Source organism: Formica exsecta, unplaced genomic scaffold, assembly GCF_003651465.1.
Source record: "Formica exsecta isolate Colony F162 unplaced genomic scaffold, ASM365146v1 scaffold57, whole genome shotgun sequence".
NCBI classification, from domain to species: Eukaryota; Metazoa; Arthropoda; class Insecta; order Hymenoptera; family Formicidae; genus Formica; species Formica exsecta.
In genome coordinates this window covers 151,768-170,508 of record NW_021852955.1, presented here as the reverse complement: position 1 = coordinate 170,508, position 18,741 = coordinate 151,768, and the positions used below count along the sequence as shown (strand labels likewise).

The following is an 18,741-nucleotide window of genomic DNA, read 5'->3' as shown; positions in this document are numbered from 1 at the left end:
AAATATATAGGTCCAAAACACATCCCACGCGATTTTCTATCGATTAGTATAGTCCAATTTTGATCAATTTTCCTAACCAAATCTGACATTGCCTTGCCTTGCCTTGCCTAACCAAATCTGACATTGCCTTGCTTTGCCTTGCCTAACCAAGGAAAAAAAAATGGTAAAAATATTTTAGCCCAAAACATGTTCCACGTGATTCTCGATCGATTGGTATAGTCCAATTTTGATCGATTTTTTACACTCCGTACATCCTCGTGACTCGGACAAAAAATTTTTTGAGAAAATGAAAAAAATATATAGGTCCAAAACACATTCCACGCGATTCTCTATCGATTGGTATAGTCCAATTTTGATCGATTTTTTACCCTCCGTACATCCTCGTGACTCGGACAAAAAATTTTTTGAGAAAATGAAAAAAATATATAGGTCCAAAACACATTCCACGCGATTCTCTATCGATTGGTATAGTCCAATTTTGATCGATTTTTTACCCTCCGTACATCCTCGTGACTCGGACAAAAAATTTTTTGAGAAAATGAAAAAAATATATAGGTCCAAAACACATCTCACGCGATTCTCTATTGATTGGTATAGTCCAATTTTGATTAATTTTTTACACTCCGTACACTCTCGTGACTTAAAGAAAAAACAATTTTTTTTGAGAAAATAAAAAAAAATATATAGGTCCAAAACACATCCCACGCGATTCTCTATTGATTGGTATAGTACAATTTGAATCGATTTTTTACACTTTGTACACCCTTGTGACTTGGGAAAAAAAAAAAATTTTTTTGAGAAAATGAAAAAAAATATATAGGTCCAAAACACATCCCACGCGATTCTCTATCGATTGGTAAATTGTAGCCCTTCGCGAGGCCGATCGATGTCCCTCGGGAGACAACCCTCCCCCGTCAACGGTTTCCGAGTTACGGACCCAAAATGGCAAGGGGCGCTTTGCACCCCTATAACTAAGGAACGGAGATAGATATCGACGCGAGACAAACGCCAGAATCCGTTTCGCGTGACCAATTTTCGATTTCCGTAATAAAAAATTGCAAAAAAGCTGGAACACCGTAACCCTAAACCTAAACAAATTTTTATGAGTTGGCGCAATATTTTTATCATATATCACATTATTTTTGTAAAAAAAAAAAAAAGAAAAAAATTAAAACAACTATTTTGTAAAACAGTTTTTTTAGTTTGGATGTGACAGTGTTTTTGTATTAAAATAATTAAAATAACACTATTTTGTATAAGAGTTTTTTCTTTATAGCAAAAGACGCTTATGCGCGTGCACTTGGCTCTTTTTTCACTTAAAAAAAAAAAATGAATTTGCAATTTTATAAATTTACAATCTTTTTGTATCCAAAATATTCAGATATCCGCATGCAAAAAGATCATGGTGGATTTACGCATACAACGAGTTTTTTCACATCTCTCTTGTCTTTGTATAATCTCAATATTTATTTATTAAAATCTAAAGTATCTTGCATATTAGAAAATTATTATCAAATTTTTAATTTTATATAAGAATGGGAACTATTAAAAGAATTTTTAGTCCAATGTTTGAGTCCCCTGTGTTGGGGTCATATCATACAACTTAAACTAATAAAATTATTTATTATGTCTATAATCTTACTAGCCGCTTTTTGTAAACTTTATATAATTATCGTGACTAAAAATTAAATGCGGAATAGATAGCGCAACATGCACCGCATAGCGGTAAACGAATGAACTAGCGATTATCGAATACTTTTTTTGTAATATTTTCGGAATGTTGCTGTAACATTGCTAAAGTTATATTGTAAAATAATGGTTATATTGTAAAATAATTTGCAATATTTCTGCAACATTACACTGCAATATGCAATATTGCAATGTTGCAGCAATGTTGCAAGCTTCAGTGCTGTATGGGTACGCATTCAAAATTGAAAAATAAAGATTGGAATTTTACTAATCGGAATAAAAGAAATAAACATTTCTTTCCCTTAGGTCGGAAACGTGAAAAATGAAAAATCTTTCCATTAATTTTAATGACAAAATTTTTCACTTTTCACGTTTCCGTCCCAAAGAAAAAGTTACATGATCGATACCCTGATTGATCAAATTTCAATCTTGAATCTTCAATCTCAATCTTCGATTGGTAATCTGATACGGGCTTTAAGATTCCATTCAGCCAATGAAATGGCTAATATCTTTGCAATATTTCTGCAACATTACACTGCAATATGCAATATTGCAATGTTGCAGCAATGTTGTTGCAAGCTTCAGTGCTGTATGGGGAAGAAGATTCCAAGCAAACCAATATGTAACTGTTACATAACCTAGCAGATATAAAATAGAAATTAACTTCCATATAAATAAAATCTTTAATTTTATAAATTAATTAAATTTACCTAAATACATATATATATTACATTTAATATATGTTATTATATATACATTCTGGATGGTCTTATTTTTGCATCAAACAAACGTAAAAAAATGACGTCTCGTAGATGTGACGACGTCATTTTCTCTCTTCCTTAGGGTCTAATTGGTCATTTTGTGACTAAAATGTACCGTCATTATGACGTCCTTTTGCTACTTGGGATGTTATATTACATGATTTAGAGAAATATGTAAAATATATATATCTATGTTATGTTATAGTAACATATCATTTGAAATGTATCGAATATATAAATAACATATTCAAAGTTGCTGACATAGAGCCGTACCAGAACGTAACATTTACCTGTACAAGTAATATTACATGTAACATTCACGACACTCGTGGATCGAGAGACAGAAGATATTAGAAATTGCAATAATGTTAGGTGCTGCGCACAATAGAGAAAATATTAGGAATAGGAATAAAATATTAAATATCAGGAGGAGCAATATGGAATTATTTTATTTCAAACAAGGGAACGGAATGGATTAACGCATAATGAAATAATAAAATTTAAAAAAAAATAGAAATATTTGATCCATTCCGTTTCCTTGTTTGAAGTAAAATAATTCCAAATTGCTCCTCCTGATATTTAATATTTTATTCCTATTCCTAATATTTTCTCTATTGTGCGCAGGGCCTAACTGTTACGAACATCAACATATAGACTATATATCGACTATTGATATATTGATGGTTACGAAATAATGAAAAGTAAAGGTTGGCACCATCTACTTTCAAGCGTTTCCACCGCCTAAATTTCATGTCAATTCGCTGCCACTCCGACAAAGCTTGTAGATCGGAGTAGGAGTGAAATGAACGCAGTCAGTCGTATTTCCATTGATTTAAATTTGGTTCTACGCCGCATTAGATGCGAATTCTTCGATGGAAACTAGACCAAAGAAACACAATCGACCCCCTGAACGCGACCAATAATGAATTAATAGATGTATTCGTGTATTCTCGCCTAGGTAGCGCTTCGAACACTGTTCCAAAACAAAATACGAGTGTTAGCTATCTATTTTCTTATATCATTTGTGCTTAATTGTGTCAACGTCAACGTTTTCAAGATGGCAAGCACGGTGAATGATATCGTGACACAAGCGAAGGAAAATCTTACCGAGTATCAGAATGCAACAACTGCGAGAGTACCGTCGACACCCGAGGGAATGGCAATTGCTTACGGTAGTCTCATTATTATGGCTATTTTACCGATTTTTTTCGGTAGCTACCGTGCAGTCAGACATCATAAGGAACAGCAGGTTAGCCACGTACTTTGACATATGTTTGACGCACGCGTTTTTTACGAAATTTTTCCGTTCGTTTTTTCATCGATCGCGAAAATTTACGGAAGAAGTTTTCGTCATATTTTGCAACGATTGATTATCTCTTATCTCAAACGGTCACAAGACTTTTTTTTTAATGATTTCTGCTAACATTTTTCTTCCGACAAAACGATTAATTACGATTGTACGTGTAATGCAGCTATATGAAATAGTACGGTATATCCGTGAGTGTCGTAAGTTTTTTTTATTTGTATTCCTAATTTGTTGCATGATGCGTTATATTTTACAGCAACAGTATAAAGCCAGTGGCGAACAACCTGACACGATGTCTCGTAGAGAGGCTGCCATGTTTCCTCTTATCTCCAGCGTTACGTTAATTGGCTTGTATATATTGTATAAGGTAATTATACGTTTGTGTGAAAATTATCATATTTCAAGATTGTAAAATGTTACGTAAAATAATTTTTACAGGTATTTGCGAAAGAGTATGTTAACCTAATATTGGCTGGATATTTTTTCTTCCTTGGCATTTTAGCTTTGTGTCATCTTACCAGGTAATTTGAGCTTTTCAACAAAAAAAAGAATTTGTATCATGAACGTTTTTTGTAGTAATTCGAATAAGAAGTTTGACTTAATCGTTGAAGCATGTTTTGTAATATTTAAGTATAATTAAATTAAAAATTCTAAAGTTGTAAAATTTTAGCCCATTGATCTCATCGTTGGTACCTGCTGCGATTCCGAAAACACAATATCACATCTTATTTACCAAAGGAAAAGATGATAAGGAAGAGCATATAATTAACTACAAATTTAATCTACATGACATTGTTTGTCTTGTATGCTGTTCATTCGTGGGTGCTTGGTATCTTTTAAAAAAAGTAAGAATAAAAAAAAGAAATAAATAAAATTCAGATTTAATTTAGATTTTAGAAATTTAGGTTTTTCATCTTTTATATTTTTTATACGTTTCTATCTTTTTTTTTTTTTTTTCTTTTTCAGCATTGGATAGCTAACAACCTATTTGGCATAGCGTTTGCCATAAATGGAGTCGAATTATTACATCTCAATAATGTCGTGACTGGATGCATTTTGCTCTGTGGTCTTTTATTTTATGATGCCTTTTGGGTGTTTGGTACGGATGTAATGGTGACGGTAGCGAAATCTTTTGAAGTGCCCATTAAACTCGTCTTTCCGCAAGATCTTTTAGAAAAGGGCTTGAGCGCCGGTAATTTTGCCATGCTGGGATTGGGTGACATTGTATTGCCTGGCATCTTTATCGCGTTACTGCTGCGATTTGATAACAGTCTCAGTAGGAAGACAAATGTCTACTTTTATTCCACGTTCTTCGCATACTTCATGGGATTACTCGCCACCATGATGATCATGCACTTATTTAACCATGCGCAACCTGCTTTATTGTATCTAGTACCCGCGTGTGTAGGCACACCGTTGCTCTTAGCATTAGTCAAAGGTGATCTCAAGGCACTGTTCTCGTAAGTATCTTTTAATTCGAACATGAATTTATGTGTCACATTTGTTTCTATATTTATGATTTATATATATGCGAAATTTTTATCTGCTTCAGATATGAAGATCATCCGTCGCAACCCACGAACGGAACGCAACAATCGGAACAAACGCAAGTAGAAGCGAAAAAGGATAAATAATACATTAATTAATAACGCGAAAAATATAATGAAGATTCCACGAGACATTATTATTATCGCGCTATGATTTTCCGAATTCTTGCGGAAGAAAAAAAGAAAATAAAAAATGATTGTTTATGGTTCAGGCTCAAGACGTACAATTACGCATTATGAAGAATACTATAGCTTATAATTATGTCTTGCATGCACATCAACTGCAAGGTATATAATTCTGAATACAATTCTTAAAGTAGTTAATACTCACGGATATCGTTCGCGGAAGAAAAACGAAAAAGAAAAATTCAATGATAGGAAATATGATTGTGATAATCAAGAATGCCGTTTCGTTTGTATGCAACATTAAAGAGAAATTTTTATCACTCATGTATGGTATCGATGGTAACCATTCTGAGATACTGGATGAAAAGGCACTCGTACTGAGAAGATGTCAAACAATAATTTAGAGTTTTGTTGTTTCATAGTGTAAAATAGTATAAAAATACTTCCAACTCTTGATTTATATTTTGTACATAGTAATGTGTACGATAGACTACTATATAAAAGTTTGCCTGAGTTTTACAATGCGTTTTACATTCTAAAAATTAATTCAGAATTAAGTTTCAATTATATATAAGTTTTTACTGTTAGAGTAAATTCTCTTCGAGATTTATCTTTCTGATTTCTACCATGTGTGAGTGATAATCGTGAAATGTGAAAATGTAAAAATGACCCTTTTTCTTTGCAATGCATTAAACGAATTAATATGAAACAGTTATAAAAAGTTATTTAAATGTTCATAATGAAATATGAAGAAATACGAGATCGCGCTATTTGAATGCCACTGTATACCTTATTTATTTGCAAGATCTGCATGGATATTTGAAATTAAAAGAAACTTACATTTTTTATTCGTAAGTGTAATGTATGTACAAAAAATAAAATCTACTAAAATTGCGTAATTTTTTTAAGTTGTCGAAAAAAAAAATTTTTAAGATAATTATAATTCTGTCTCTCTCCTTTCATTAATATAAAGTATAGTACTTATAATTTTTCTTTGCCGACACTTAGAAATCACAAATATTTACAATTTATAATACTGAGACATATGTTCTGACAGTCTAATATTTTCATTATGGCAAAAATTTCGAAATCTTACAATCTTTTAAATAAAAATGAACTTTGTTGCTTTCAACTTTATATTTTTATGTAGTAAGATATTGTATGATTCACAATTATATATATTTCTCTTCGTATGGTACAATTACACCATATATGTGTATGTATCTATAGATATCGACAAAATTAGAATACTCTAATTCAATTTAATAACTGAAATAAAAAAAAATAAGTAATTATTATAGGTTATTGAGAAATCTATCCACAAATTATGTTTACAGATATTTTATTCTTATAATGGAAAAACTTCTATAATTGAAGAAATATAAAAAAAAAGATATTCTTTTTCATACTTTGGCGACACTTTCCACAGCCAAATTTTCAGCTGTAATTGGCTGCATATCTTTAATTCCATCCTTGAATATTTTTTGAACTTTGAAATTTGGTAAATTAACGATCAATCGTTTCTGAATTTCTCGAATACATTTCTTCAATAATATATATGCCTCTTCTTCGGTAGAATCTGCAAGAAATATCCAATTATACCTTATAGGCAGAATTAATTTATACATGATCATATTTCTATACATTTATATATATATATATATATATATGCATTTTACCATATTTGTAATATCTGTCTAAGACAGACATGGAAAACATGCCACCATATCCATGAGTTGCATAAGGAACTTTTACACAGGATGCTAAATAATCGATGAAATATAATTCTGGTCCTGTATCATCGTCATATCCAGCCAGCAGCATATTGACAAAATATGGGGTTCTACTTCTAAGATAATCGGCCAGATTTCTCCTTGTAAAGCAAGCAGCAGCCTTGGGAGACAGTTCATAACCATTTCGCATCTTATATAATTGAATATTTTTTCCAATATACTCTGAAAATTGTGTCGTGTCACCTGATTCTCCAGATATTGCCATAACAAGCTTGTCAGAGATCTTGTGAATCTTGTGTTCATCTGAAATGTTTTGTGTGCCATTTAAAATTAGTTTATGCAATTTATAATTAAACTGGGGTGCGTTCGAGAACCTCATCCGTGTGCACACGAGCGTCGTTTTATCTTTGTTTAACTTTCAGTAAATAACGAAGATAAAACGACACTCGGTGAACATGGGTGACGTTCTCGAACGCAGCCCTGTAGAATGTTTGCTCATAACCTAACAATCTAATATATAACGTAATTAAAATTTCGTGAAAATGACACATTGTTCTATTGTTTTATACTTTAATATACTATGATAATGTAATTATGATAATATTCTGTTATACAATGTATCACACAATACAATATATACTAATATAATTAATTGTGTCTAATTAATACGCTACTAACAGTCGGATATGATAAAAATAACAAACAGTTTACCGCTTTTCATAACTATAATGGATTGTGCGGTTGTCATATCCGCTGCAATCAGCACGAAATCTTTGCATTGAATACCAATTAAACACTCCATTTCTGCGATTCGTTTTTGTATTCGCCGTCTCGATGTAATCAGCAAACACTAAAAGTGCTTGTCACGCAGACGACAAGTTAACCTCCCGATAATCGAAATAGTGGTACTGTTACTGTTTCGTATTGTCATACGAGATGATCTGTAACCTGTAACCACAATTTGTAACCACCATTGAGTAAATAAGAACAGGAGAGAGCATTTGGTGTTAAGGATGTGAACGGAAGTGACTATATATAAGTGGACGCTCAAGTTGGCCACTTAGGGCAATGTTGTTCTCGGGGACGCTTTCTCGCGCATGCGCGTTAAGGTGCCATTACATGGCAGCATCGAGCATCGATCGTCTGCGCAGGAATCTAAATGAGATAGATTCCAGCTTCTTGCGGCTAATAGCATGATGAGTGATATGAATTCGGTGGAGATAAAAAAATTATGTTCTGACTGGTTACTGATCACATTACTAATACTGAAAATTGATATTTATTTACATTATACACAATAGATATTATTATTATTGAACAAAATATATATAAAACGTTACTATCCCCCAGCAGATTATTAGAATCTAATCAAGGGATAAGGGATATAATTTTCATTTTTTTTCCTGCATGTTTATAACATACTGCTCCTTTAAATCATTTCCTACTTTTAACAATAGTTTTTCAAACTGTGTCGTTTTGTCATTTGTGAATTCCTTTTTGTGTCTTATTTATTTGAATATTTCAACCATCCAAAATATTTTGCCGCATTTGTATTTTAATTTTATTTTAATTTACATTGCCAGAGTAGTAACGTTTCATAATATATCTTTGATTAATAATAACACACACACACACACACACACACACACACACACACACACACACACACACACACACACACACACACACACACACACACACACACACACACACACACACACACACACACACACACACACACACACACACACACACACACACACACACACACACACACACACACACACACACACACACACACACACACACACACACACACACACACACACACACACACACACACACACACACACACACACACACACACACACACACACACCTTTACATGGCAGCTTTAAGCGTCGAGCGTCTGCGCAGAAAATTGCGCAGAATCTAATTTCAGCCTAGAATCTATCTCTTTTAAATTCTGCGCATTTTTCTGCGCAGACGCTCGACGCTTAAAGGTGCCTTTACATGGCAGCGTCAAGCGTCGAGCGTCTGCGTAGAAAATTGCGCAGAATCTAATTTCAGCCTAGAATCTATCTCTTTTAAATTCTGCGCATTTTTCTGCGCAGACGCTCGACGCTTAAAGGTGCCTTTACATGGCAGCGTCAAGCGTCGAGCGTCTGCGTAGAAAATTGCGCAGAATCTAATTTCAGCCTAGAATCTATCTCTTTTAAATTCTGCGCATTTTTCTGCGCAGACGCTCGACGCTTAAAGGTGCCTTTACATGGCAGCGTCAAGCGTCGAGCGTCTGCGTAGAAAATTGCGCAGAATCTAATTTCAGCCTAGAATCTATCTCTTTTAAATTCTGCGCATTTTTCTGCGCAGACGCTCGACGCTTAAAGGTGCCTTTACATGGCAGCGTCAAGCGTCGAGCGTCTGCGTAGAAAATTGCGCAGAATCTAATTTCAGCCTAGAATCTATCTCTTTTAAATTCTGCGCATTTTTCTGCGCAGACGCTCGACGCTTAAAGGTGCCTTTACATGGCAGCGTCAAGCGTCGAGCGTCTGCGTAGAAAATTGCGCAGAATCTAATTTCAGCCTAGAATCTATCTCTTTTAAATTCTGCGCATTTTTCTGCGCAGACGCTCGACGCTTAATGCTGCCATGTAAAGGTACCTTAAGGTGCCATTACATGGCAGCATCGAGCATCGATCGTCTGCGCAGAAATCATTGCGCAGGAATCTAAATGAGATAGATTCCAGCTTCTTGCGGCTAATAGCATGATGAGTGATATGAATTCGGTCGAGATAAAAAAATTATGTTCTGATACACATTACTAATACTGAAAATTGATATTTATTTACATTATACATAATAGATATTATTATTATTAAACAAAATATATATAAAACGTTACTATCCCCCAGCAGAATATTAGAATCTAATCAAGGATTAAGGGATATAATTTTCATTTTTTTTCCTGCATGTTTATAACATACTGCTCCTTTAAATGATTTCCTACTTTTAACAATAGTTTTTCAAACTGTGTCGTTTTGTCATTTGTGAATTCCTTTTTGTGTCTTATTTATTTGAATATTTCAACCATCCAAAATCTTTTGCCTCATTTGTATTTTAATTTTATTTTAATTTACATTGCTAGAGTAGGAACGTTTCATAATATATCTTTGATTAATAATTATAATAACACACACACACACACACACACACACACACACACACACACACACACACACACACACACACACACACACACACACACACACACACACACACACACACACACACACACACACACACACACACACACACACACACACACACACACACACACACACACACACACACACACACACACACACACACACACACACACACACACACATCTGTTATATAATAAAATAAATGAAATATAATTCTGGGCAACAATATTCTGCGCAGACGCTTAACGCTCCGTCTGTCGGCGCGCTTCGTAAATTCACCGAAAATCGTACATCTTGCATAAATTCTTACGTGAAAAATATCGCTCGTACGAAAAAAACTTATAGAACATTTCTTGTGCAAAATTGTCCATTCTTTAATTTTCTACTCTTGCATTTTTTTGTAAAATCGATATTTAACGAGATAAAAACGGAATTTGAACCCTATTTGTTTAATTAGTTCTCTTACTAGCCACTGTACAATGGTAAACTTTTTTCCCCTTCAATCTTATGCAAAAACAAAGGTCTGTGCCAAAATTCAGCTGACTAACATTTTTTCCAAGATTTTGCTCGATTTTTGTCTAAAGTTACTGTATTATTGATCAAATAATGGCCGAACGCGTATAGAGCGATCTGATCTTGATTAGAACGGAAGCGATTGAAAATAACGTATTGTTAATTACTGTATTCAAGAATTTATTACTTGAAACATCTCTTTCATTTAACCGATCTTGCTTTGTATGGTTAAATTTGTCGAGCTACCAGCGGTCTGGTCAGCTCCGCCTGACAACTGGAGAGTTTCATTCTCCGCCGCAATCTTTTCTCGATGCATTAATTATTGTATATGTATTGTACAATATATGTATTAATCTCGATATATTATTAGCAAATGGTGTTTTAACTTGCAAAGAGTGCAAACATTCTTACTTTTATATGACCATGGTAAATGTCCTTGCCGTAGACAATTGAAACAACATTTATGACCTTTTAATAACTCAACACGCTGAGAGATGGATTGATTAAGAAGTCTTACAGTGATTTAATTTAATACCCTCGCATGCTAAATTCTTTCCGTTGTTCGAGGAAGCTTGAAGCATAATTTTACATTATTGGATTTATTTGATTTTCTGATCTCTGATTTATTAACTGCATGGCTATTGCATGTATAACTTCCAGCGCTCAAATTCTCGAAGTAAGGAAAGCGTCAAGTTTCTCAAAATTCAGAATCTCAGTATCGTCTCCGAATGAGAGCTCGCAGTCCCAACGAGTATTTTTATTAAATTTTGAAACCGTAATAAATACCATTAAATCTTCTTGTCATTGATTAATGGATCTCTTTAAATTTAACAAGGTCATATAAATATCGTTGGTCTCTCAAATTCTTTAAATTGCTCACGGACTGAGAATTCACACAGCGAATATCCATAAACGATTGTAAATGAGCATTCACTATAGCACGTGTGTTATCGTAACGTTTTCTTAATAATTCCCGCGGTATTATAATTAGCGTCGGTTACTTGAGTATTAGCCAAAATTAAACTTGCGTCTCCTGTCAAGTTCGCCTTAAGATAATGCAACTTCTGCACGTTAGATAAATCGGTTCTATTCTCAATAAATCGAATATATCGCGGAAATTCTATATATTATGTCTTCCAAAAATTTATGAATATCAATTCGCGGTAAATGAATTATTGAATGTTTCGATTCATGCGATAAGATAGACTCGTCAAGACTCGATTATGCATTGCTCGCTTGCAAAGCTCAAGGCTCTCCGACAAGAAATCCATATAATCTCTTCCACAGAATCGTTAATTAAAACATATAAATAAAAACGTATCCGTGAAGTACTCATCGTCTGGTCTCCTCGTCCCCGATGGTGCACAGCTTTGCATGATAGGCCTGGCTGACTTCCCAATATGCTTTGAGGCTGTTGATTCGGCTTCGGACAGCTGTCGTAATCCTTTTTGATTTGGCGAGCTTGTTGAAGTTCATCAGGATCCTGAAGATCAACGTCTGCGTGCTGATCTGCGCTGCCAACAACTCCTCAGAAGATTCCATGGCGAATCTCGTATGATCCGTCTGTACGTACAGGCTCTTTTTAAATTTCGCGTGATATCGCGTTCACTCACAACTGTCACGTTCTTTATCCACCTGAATACCGGTTTTTATTGTTTTTTACGTTTATTGTCGGAGGTGCATTTACATCAACACCGATCACAATTATTAAAGTTAACTAAGTTTATCTCTCACTGGACAGGCTTTAAACAACACTGATTATAATTAAAGTCAAGTGTAATAGCCGTTTCCGTATGTGTGAGAGAGAAAGCTTCTTTTTAGAAGAAGATAGCACTCGCATTAATCCGCGTGAACCGTACGCGCACAAAATGGGCGCAATCAGCGAGCGGTGGGGAATATCGACACCCTCGCGCACGAGCTTATTATCATCGTGACCGCCGAAGCTTCAACTTGTTGGGGTAGAGAAAGACAGAGTCTTGTTCCCGCGCGAGTGAGTGAGACAGATCTCGTCTTCTAATGAGAAAGATACGATGAATCTGACTTGTGTTAAATACAGAGAGAGAGAGAGAGAGAGAGAGAGAGCACTCACATCAATTCGCAAATTATCGCACTTATTATAAACGGAAAGTTTATTGTCGTGACTGCCGAAGTTTATCGGGGTGGAGAGCAGTGTTGTTCTCGGGGACGCTTTCTCGCGCATGCGCGTTAAACGTGGCCTTAAGATACGTGTCAAATTTATAAGAAAAAGGGTACTGTTAAGCCCTCTGCTCAGATAATGTTAAGAATAATCTAAAATGTTTTACAAATTAATGAATCACAAATAAATAATAAAAAATTAATAAAAGACGATTATAATTAGCTTAAAAAATTTCTGGCATTAAACATATTATTGTAAGTAATGTACGTACACAAATATGTACTACATACGCCGTCGCTGGATTTCTCTACCAATGCGCTGCGCATGCGCGAGAAAGCGTCCCCGAGAACAACACTGACTTAGGGACGAATTGCAGCATGACGGAGATAAAGGCCATATTACACTATGGGTTGCGGTTGGGATTACGGTTGACGATTACGGATTGATCAATCAGAGCAAAGCAGCTTGCCGATTGATTGGTCAATCCGCAACTATCAACCGTAAGCCCAACCGCAACCAAGCCCTCAATCCGTAGTGTAATACGGCCTTAAGTCATGAGACTGGGCCATCCATAATGCAATGCAAAGAATCGATGTGTGCACAGTCGCTATTGAAAAGAGATGCTAAATAAGGTAGATTGTTATTGACTTTTGCGGCCTTTCGCAATGCATCATGGGTTGCTCATTGGTGTACATAGTATCAATATATGACAACCTTCCTTTATATAACCTTAAGCCCGAATCACACTAGCGGCTCGCGGCTGCAATTGCGATTGCCTCAGCCAATCAGAAATCACCAATTGCAAGTATGATTGGAGCGTAGCAAATAACAATCACAAACGCAATTGCAATCGCAGCCGCGAGCCGCTAGTGTGATTCGGGCTTTAGACGGAAATACTGGAAGAACCTCAAAGGCCTGGCAATGCACCATGATCTTACAATTAACACTTATTAATAGTATTTTTTTAGTCTAAAGCCCGTATCGACTAATCAGAACAAATGGGACTAAAATTTTTTTATTCTGATTGGTCAAATTTCAATCTTTAATCTTCAATCTTTAGTGCCGGTCTACAATAGGTGATTTAAGCCTTAAGTCTTAAGAAATTGACCAATCACAATCAAGTATGAGGAGAATACTCGACTGTGATTATTCAATTTCTTAAGGCTTAGGGCTTAAAATCTTATTGTAGACGCCGCTTCAATGTGACTGGGAGAAAAACTCGCTGCACGAGTTATTTTTAGTTCATCCACTTATTGTTTTATTATTGAAAATGTATCAATCTTTTATCAAAATCACAAATATAATAATAAAAATTAATCTTTTATGTAACTGCCTCAAGAACAACAAAATAAACATTTTATTATGTAAAATTACTGTTTTATTATCGACAATGCAAAGATTTACTTACCTACAGTAGTGCGTAGCGAATTTTTTTCCAGTAATATGCTAAATCCCATAAGACCATCGGTCTTTAATGATATATATCTCGTCGGTGTTTTCGATAATAAAACAATAACTAGATAAACTAAAATAACCATATGAACCCAGACAGCACAATGACATCCTCGGAAAATCCGAAGGACATCCAGGACGGACATTACGGATATCCTGTAGATATCCAAATTTTATCCCGGGATATATAATTCTCATGACCAAATCTCAAATACGAGTTTGCGCGTCGCATAGCGGTAAACAAACGAACTAGCGGTTGAATACTATTTTTTGTAAAGTTTTTGGAATGTTGCGCATAGTAACATTTCTCATGAAATATTAAATAAATAATAATTTTGAATATGTGAAAATGTGCGCATCGAATTCAATTATTAATATTAAACGAAATTAATGTTAACAATTAATTGCCAGATGACACATGTATATGTCCTCTGGAAATCCAAAGGACATCCAATATAATAGACAGGACAGATATCATATGGACATCCAGGGGTTATCCAGTGGACATTTATAGGACATGAATACTTATTATAATACTTAAGAGTTCTAAATTATATTAAATAGCCTACATAACTGAAAGTAATCATGTATGCGTATTAAATTTTCATATATATTTATATTACATCTAAATTATGTTATATTGTGAATATATATGAAATGGTATAGAGATTAGACTAATATCAGCAAAGTTATTTTTTAGGATTTTTCTTTTTGTTTCTAACAATGTAGAAATATAGCTTTTGAAAATATCCTAAAGTCCACATTACCCAGACAGCACAAAGATGTCCTTAGGACGTCCAAAGGGCATCCAGGACATACATGTAGGATATCCTGAGGATATCCTATTTTAATCCTTGGATCTCCTCTGGATGTCCTGAGGAAGAGTAAATGATAGCCGTACACTAGCCTCTGGAGAATCCAGGGAGATCCTGTGGAACATCTTAAGGATTTCTATGGGATATGTTAGGGATATTTTTCATACGTTAAAAGGAACCAATTCTAAAATTTAAATATAAATTAAGATTGCGTTCTGTTATTTACTGCTAATACTAAAAATCTAATACTAAAAATAGTTCACGTTTTTTAATATTTGAGGTTTTCGTGCTGTACATGAATATTTTAGGTTTGGCTTCCGGGTTTGAGTCGTGTAATATTTTCAAAACAATCCAATATCTGAATTCCTTATGTTGGGATTGCATCAGAAATTGAACTGATAGAAAATAATTACATTTTTAATTTCCTGCCAGTTGCTCTTTGCAAGCTTTATATAATTCTCATGACCAAATCTCAAATACGAGTTTGCGCGTCGCATAGCGGTAAACAAACGAACTAGCGGCTGAATACTATTTTTTGTAAAATTTTTGGAATGTTGCGCACAATAATATTTCTCATGAAATATTAAATAAATAATAATTTTGGATATATGAAAACGTGCGCATCAAATTCAATTATTAATATTAAACGAAATTAATGTTAACAATTAATTGCCAGATAACACATGTATGTCCTCTGGAAATCCAAAAGACATCCAATGTAATAAACAAGACAGATATCCTATAGACATCCAGGGGTCATCCAATGGACATTTATAGGACATTAATACTTATTATAATACTTAAGAGTTCTAAATTATATTAAATAGCCTACATAACTGAAAGTAATCATGTATGCGTATTAAATTTTCATAAAATATATTTATAATGATATCTTAAAACGTCCTACCAATGTCCTGAACCGTCCTGGACATATTCAGAATGATCCTGAGGATGTTTTGTGCTGTCTGGGAATTAAATAATTTGTGTAATTATCTCTTTGATGTTGTGTAAAACAGCCGGTCATGTCAACATTCTTCAATTACCTCCGGGCCCAGCGGACCCACTTGATGGTCACAAAAATTTATCCAGGGCTGATGGTCTTTAATAGTATTTCGTCGGTGTTTTTATCATTTTGCGATTTTCGTAATAATTATTGAGAAATTAATTAAAGAAGATCGGCAAATTCACGCGAGTATAAGCGCAGTGAGAATAAGAGACAACCCATTGATACGATTGCTAGAACGTGAGAATCCAGCGTTATATACCGCTCGTATGTAATCGTTGTCATTTGTAGAGCGCTCGTCCCAAAACTTCGTCGCGCGCCTTGCGACCGTATATTACTTTTGGGTTGTCCTTTCTCACCGCGTGCTTATACTCGCGCGAATTGATCAATCTTTTTTAATTAATTTCTTAATAATTATTACGAAAATCGCAAAATGGTTAAGGACTTTTTTCTCCTCAATTTCATCTATTTTATCTGCACACGAGAGGTGATACAGTTATTATCGGTCACCCTGTATATATAGAATATATCTAGAGTAAAACTCACACATAAAATTGACCATACATTGACCAAATTTCTCAAAAATTATTGAACGATATTAATATAATTGTTGACTGTGCAGTTACACAAGATACTTATTTAAATTTCATTCTCTGTTTGAGCAAGATCTTAAGACTAATTGTTTTTCTCATTCACAACGTTTAATCGCTTATATATAAAAGTACAATTGTCATCGTAGTCGGTCGTATCAGTCAACGTCAACATGTATGCATATTACATTTACGAATGTAAATCCGCCCGCCACGTGCCGATCCCGCTACATAACTAAGATTTTCTGTGTCAAATAGCTGTAGTGGCTACTCTTGTGTCCGCTACTTTCCGCCGAGACATACCAAGGAATACTTATGGGAAATCGTTATTTTTGTACGCGGACCCTTTCGACCTTCGATCATTATCCATAAACAGTTTCATACTCGAAATTGAATTGATTAATATTGTTAAAATACATATATATTGCAATGTGTGAAAAATATATTGAAATATATATATTCATTAAATATATAATTGTAATAATTAAAATAATCTTTATTTATTTGCAAAAACAATTTTTCTTTTTGGAGAAATATAAATATAAATGTCAATCTTATTTTCTCTGGACCAAAAAAAAGATGTTGCGAAACGCCATATTAATCTTTGTATAATTACCGAATAGTTATCGAAACAGAGCTTCAAGAAAGAAAGAAACGCGAATTTCTAAAACGGCATTTTTGCAGTTAATCTCAAATCTTTAAGTTTCAGATTTTTAAGTTGACGTTTAATTATGAACATGCATAATTTGAAAATTCGCGGAGAGAAAAAATCACGCGTTATATTGCACAGTGCAGCCAATTTTCTAAACTTTGTCATGATTGATTGCATGTGATACATCATCTAACGTATTCAACCGCAGAGACAAATATATTTTCGGAAAATAATACTTATTGTTAGCCTACAAACTCGCCTAAATAGGATAATCCATGTAAACAGAGCGTGTTGCGGACACGCAAGCGTGCCTCTATAATGCGCTTCCATCTATAATGCATTCGTGCATAATGACGCGAATCACAAGCAAATGCTGGCCAACATTAATGACCAAATGCAGGCAAATTGACTCGTTAATGTTGGCCAGCATTTTCCACTTTCAACGTTGGCAATCGTTGCATAGTTTCACGTCTCACATGGATAAATTATTTCAATAGAGTAATGAAAAATGTAATGGTGCAATTTATTTCAATGATAACTTAAAGGGAACCTCGCAAACCCGATCATTTTGATTTTGATGAAACTTTACAGACATGTAAGGGGGGGGGGAAATCAATAGATGAAGTTAGAAATTTTCAATTGCGGCTTAAAAATGATTCTAAGGAGTGAAAACACCCCTCATATGTAGAGCAGCTTTTTGCTGTTTTCGATATACCTCGAAAACTATTCGAGATATTAAAAAATGTTTTATACAAAAGTTTCATGGTAAAAACAACTCTATTTAATTACATTAATAAAAACTTGAAAAAATAATTTAAAAAAAAAATTATTGCAAACATTTCTTTTTAAATAATTCTTTTAAATAGAGCTATTTTTACCATGAAACTTTTGTATAAAACATTTTTTGATATGTCGAATAGTTTTCGCGATATATCGAGAAAAGCGAAGAGCCACTCTACATATGAGAGATGCTTTCATTCCGTAGAACCATTTTTGGGAAAATCCGTAACTGAAAATTTCTAAATTCATCTATTAACCCCTCCTACCTGTCTGTAAAGTTTCATCAAAATCAAAATTTTTTGAGTTCGCGAGATTCGCTTTAGACATAATTCATGTTAATGATGGCGAAAAGTTGGTTCTGCAAATTAAATAAATAAACAAGTCTTACAAGTTAAGTAAATGAATAAGTAATGTATTATATATATATATATA

General features: G+C 34.1%; 2 protein-coding genes across 2 annotated transcripts; one reads left to right on the top strand and one right to left on the bottom strand.

The window, feature by feature from the left end:
- The first annotated feature begins 3,468 nt into the window (after positions 1-3,468).
- Positions 3,469-6,137, top strand: LOC115242127 (minor histocompatibility antigen H13). The gene is made up of 6 exons (XM_029818201.1): positions 3,469-3,699; positions 4,013-4,123; positions 4,195-4,277; positions 4,427-4,601; positions 4,723-5,216; positions 5,309-6,137. The coding sequence occupies exons 1-6, from the start codon at positions 3,508-3,510 to the stop codon at positions 5,388-5,390; spliced, it is 1,137 nt and encodes a 378-aa protein (XP_029674061.1). The 5' UTR covers positions 3,469-3,507; the 3' UTR covers positions 5,391-6,137.
- Positions 6,138-6,551: 414 nt separating this feature from the next.
- Positions 6,552-8,214, bottom strand: LOC115242128 (proteasome subunit beta type-2-like). The gene is made up of 4 exons (XM_029818202.1): positions 7,874-8,214; positions 7,109-7,465; positions 6,839-7,008; positions 6,552-6,698 (listed from the first exon to the last, which is right to left on the bottom strand). Exons 1-4 carry the CDS (start codon positions 7,962-7,964, stop codon positions 6,687-6,689), a joined length of 630 nt encoding a protein of 209 aa, XP_029674062.1. The 5' UTR covers positions 7,965-8,214; the 3' UTR covers positions 6,552-6,686.
- Positions 8,215-18,741: the final 10,527 nt, after the last annotated feature.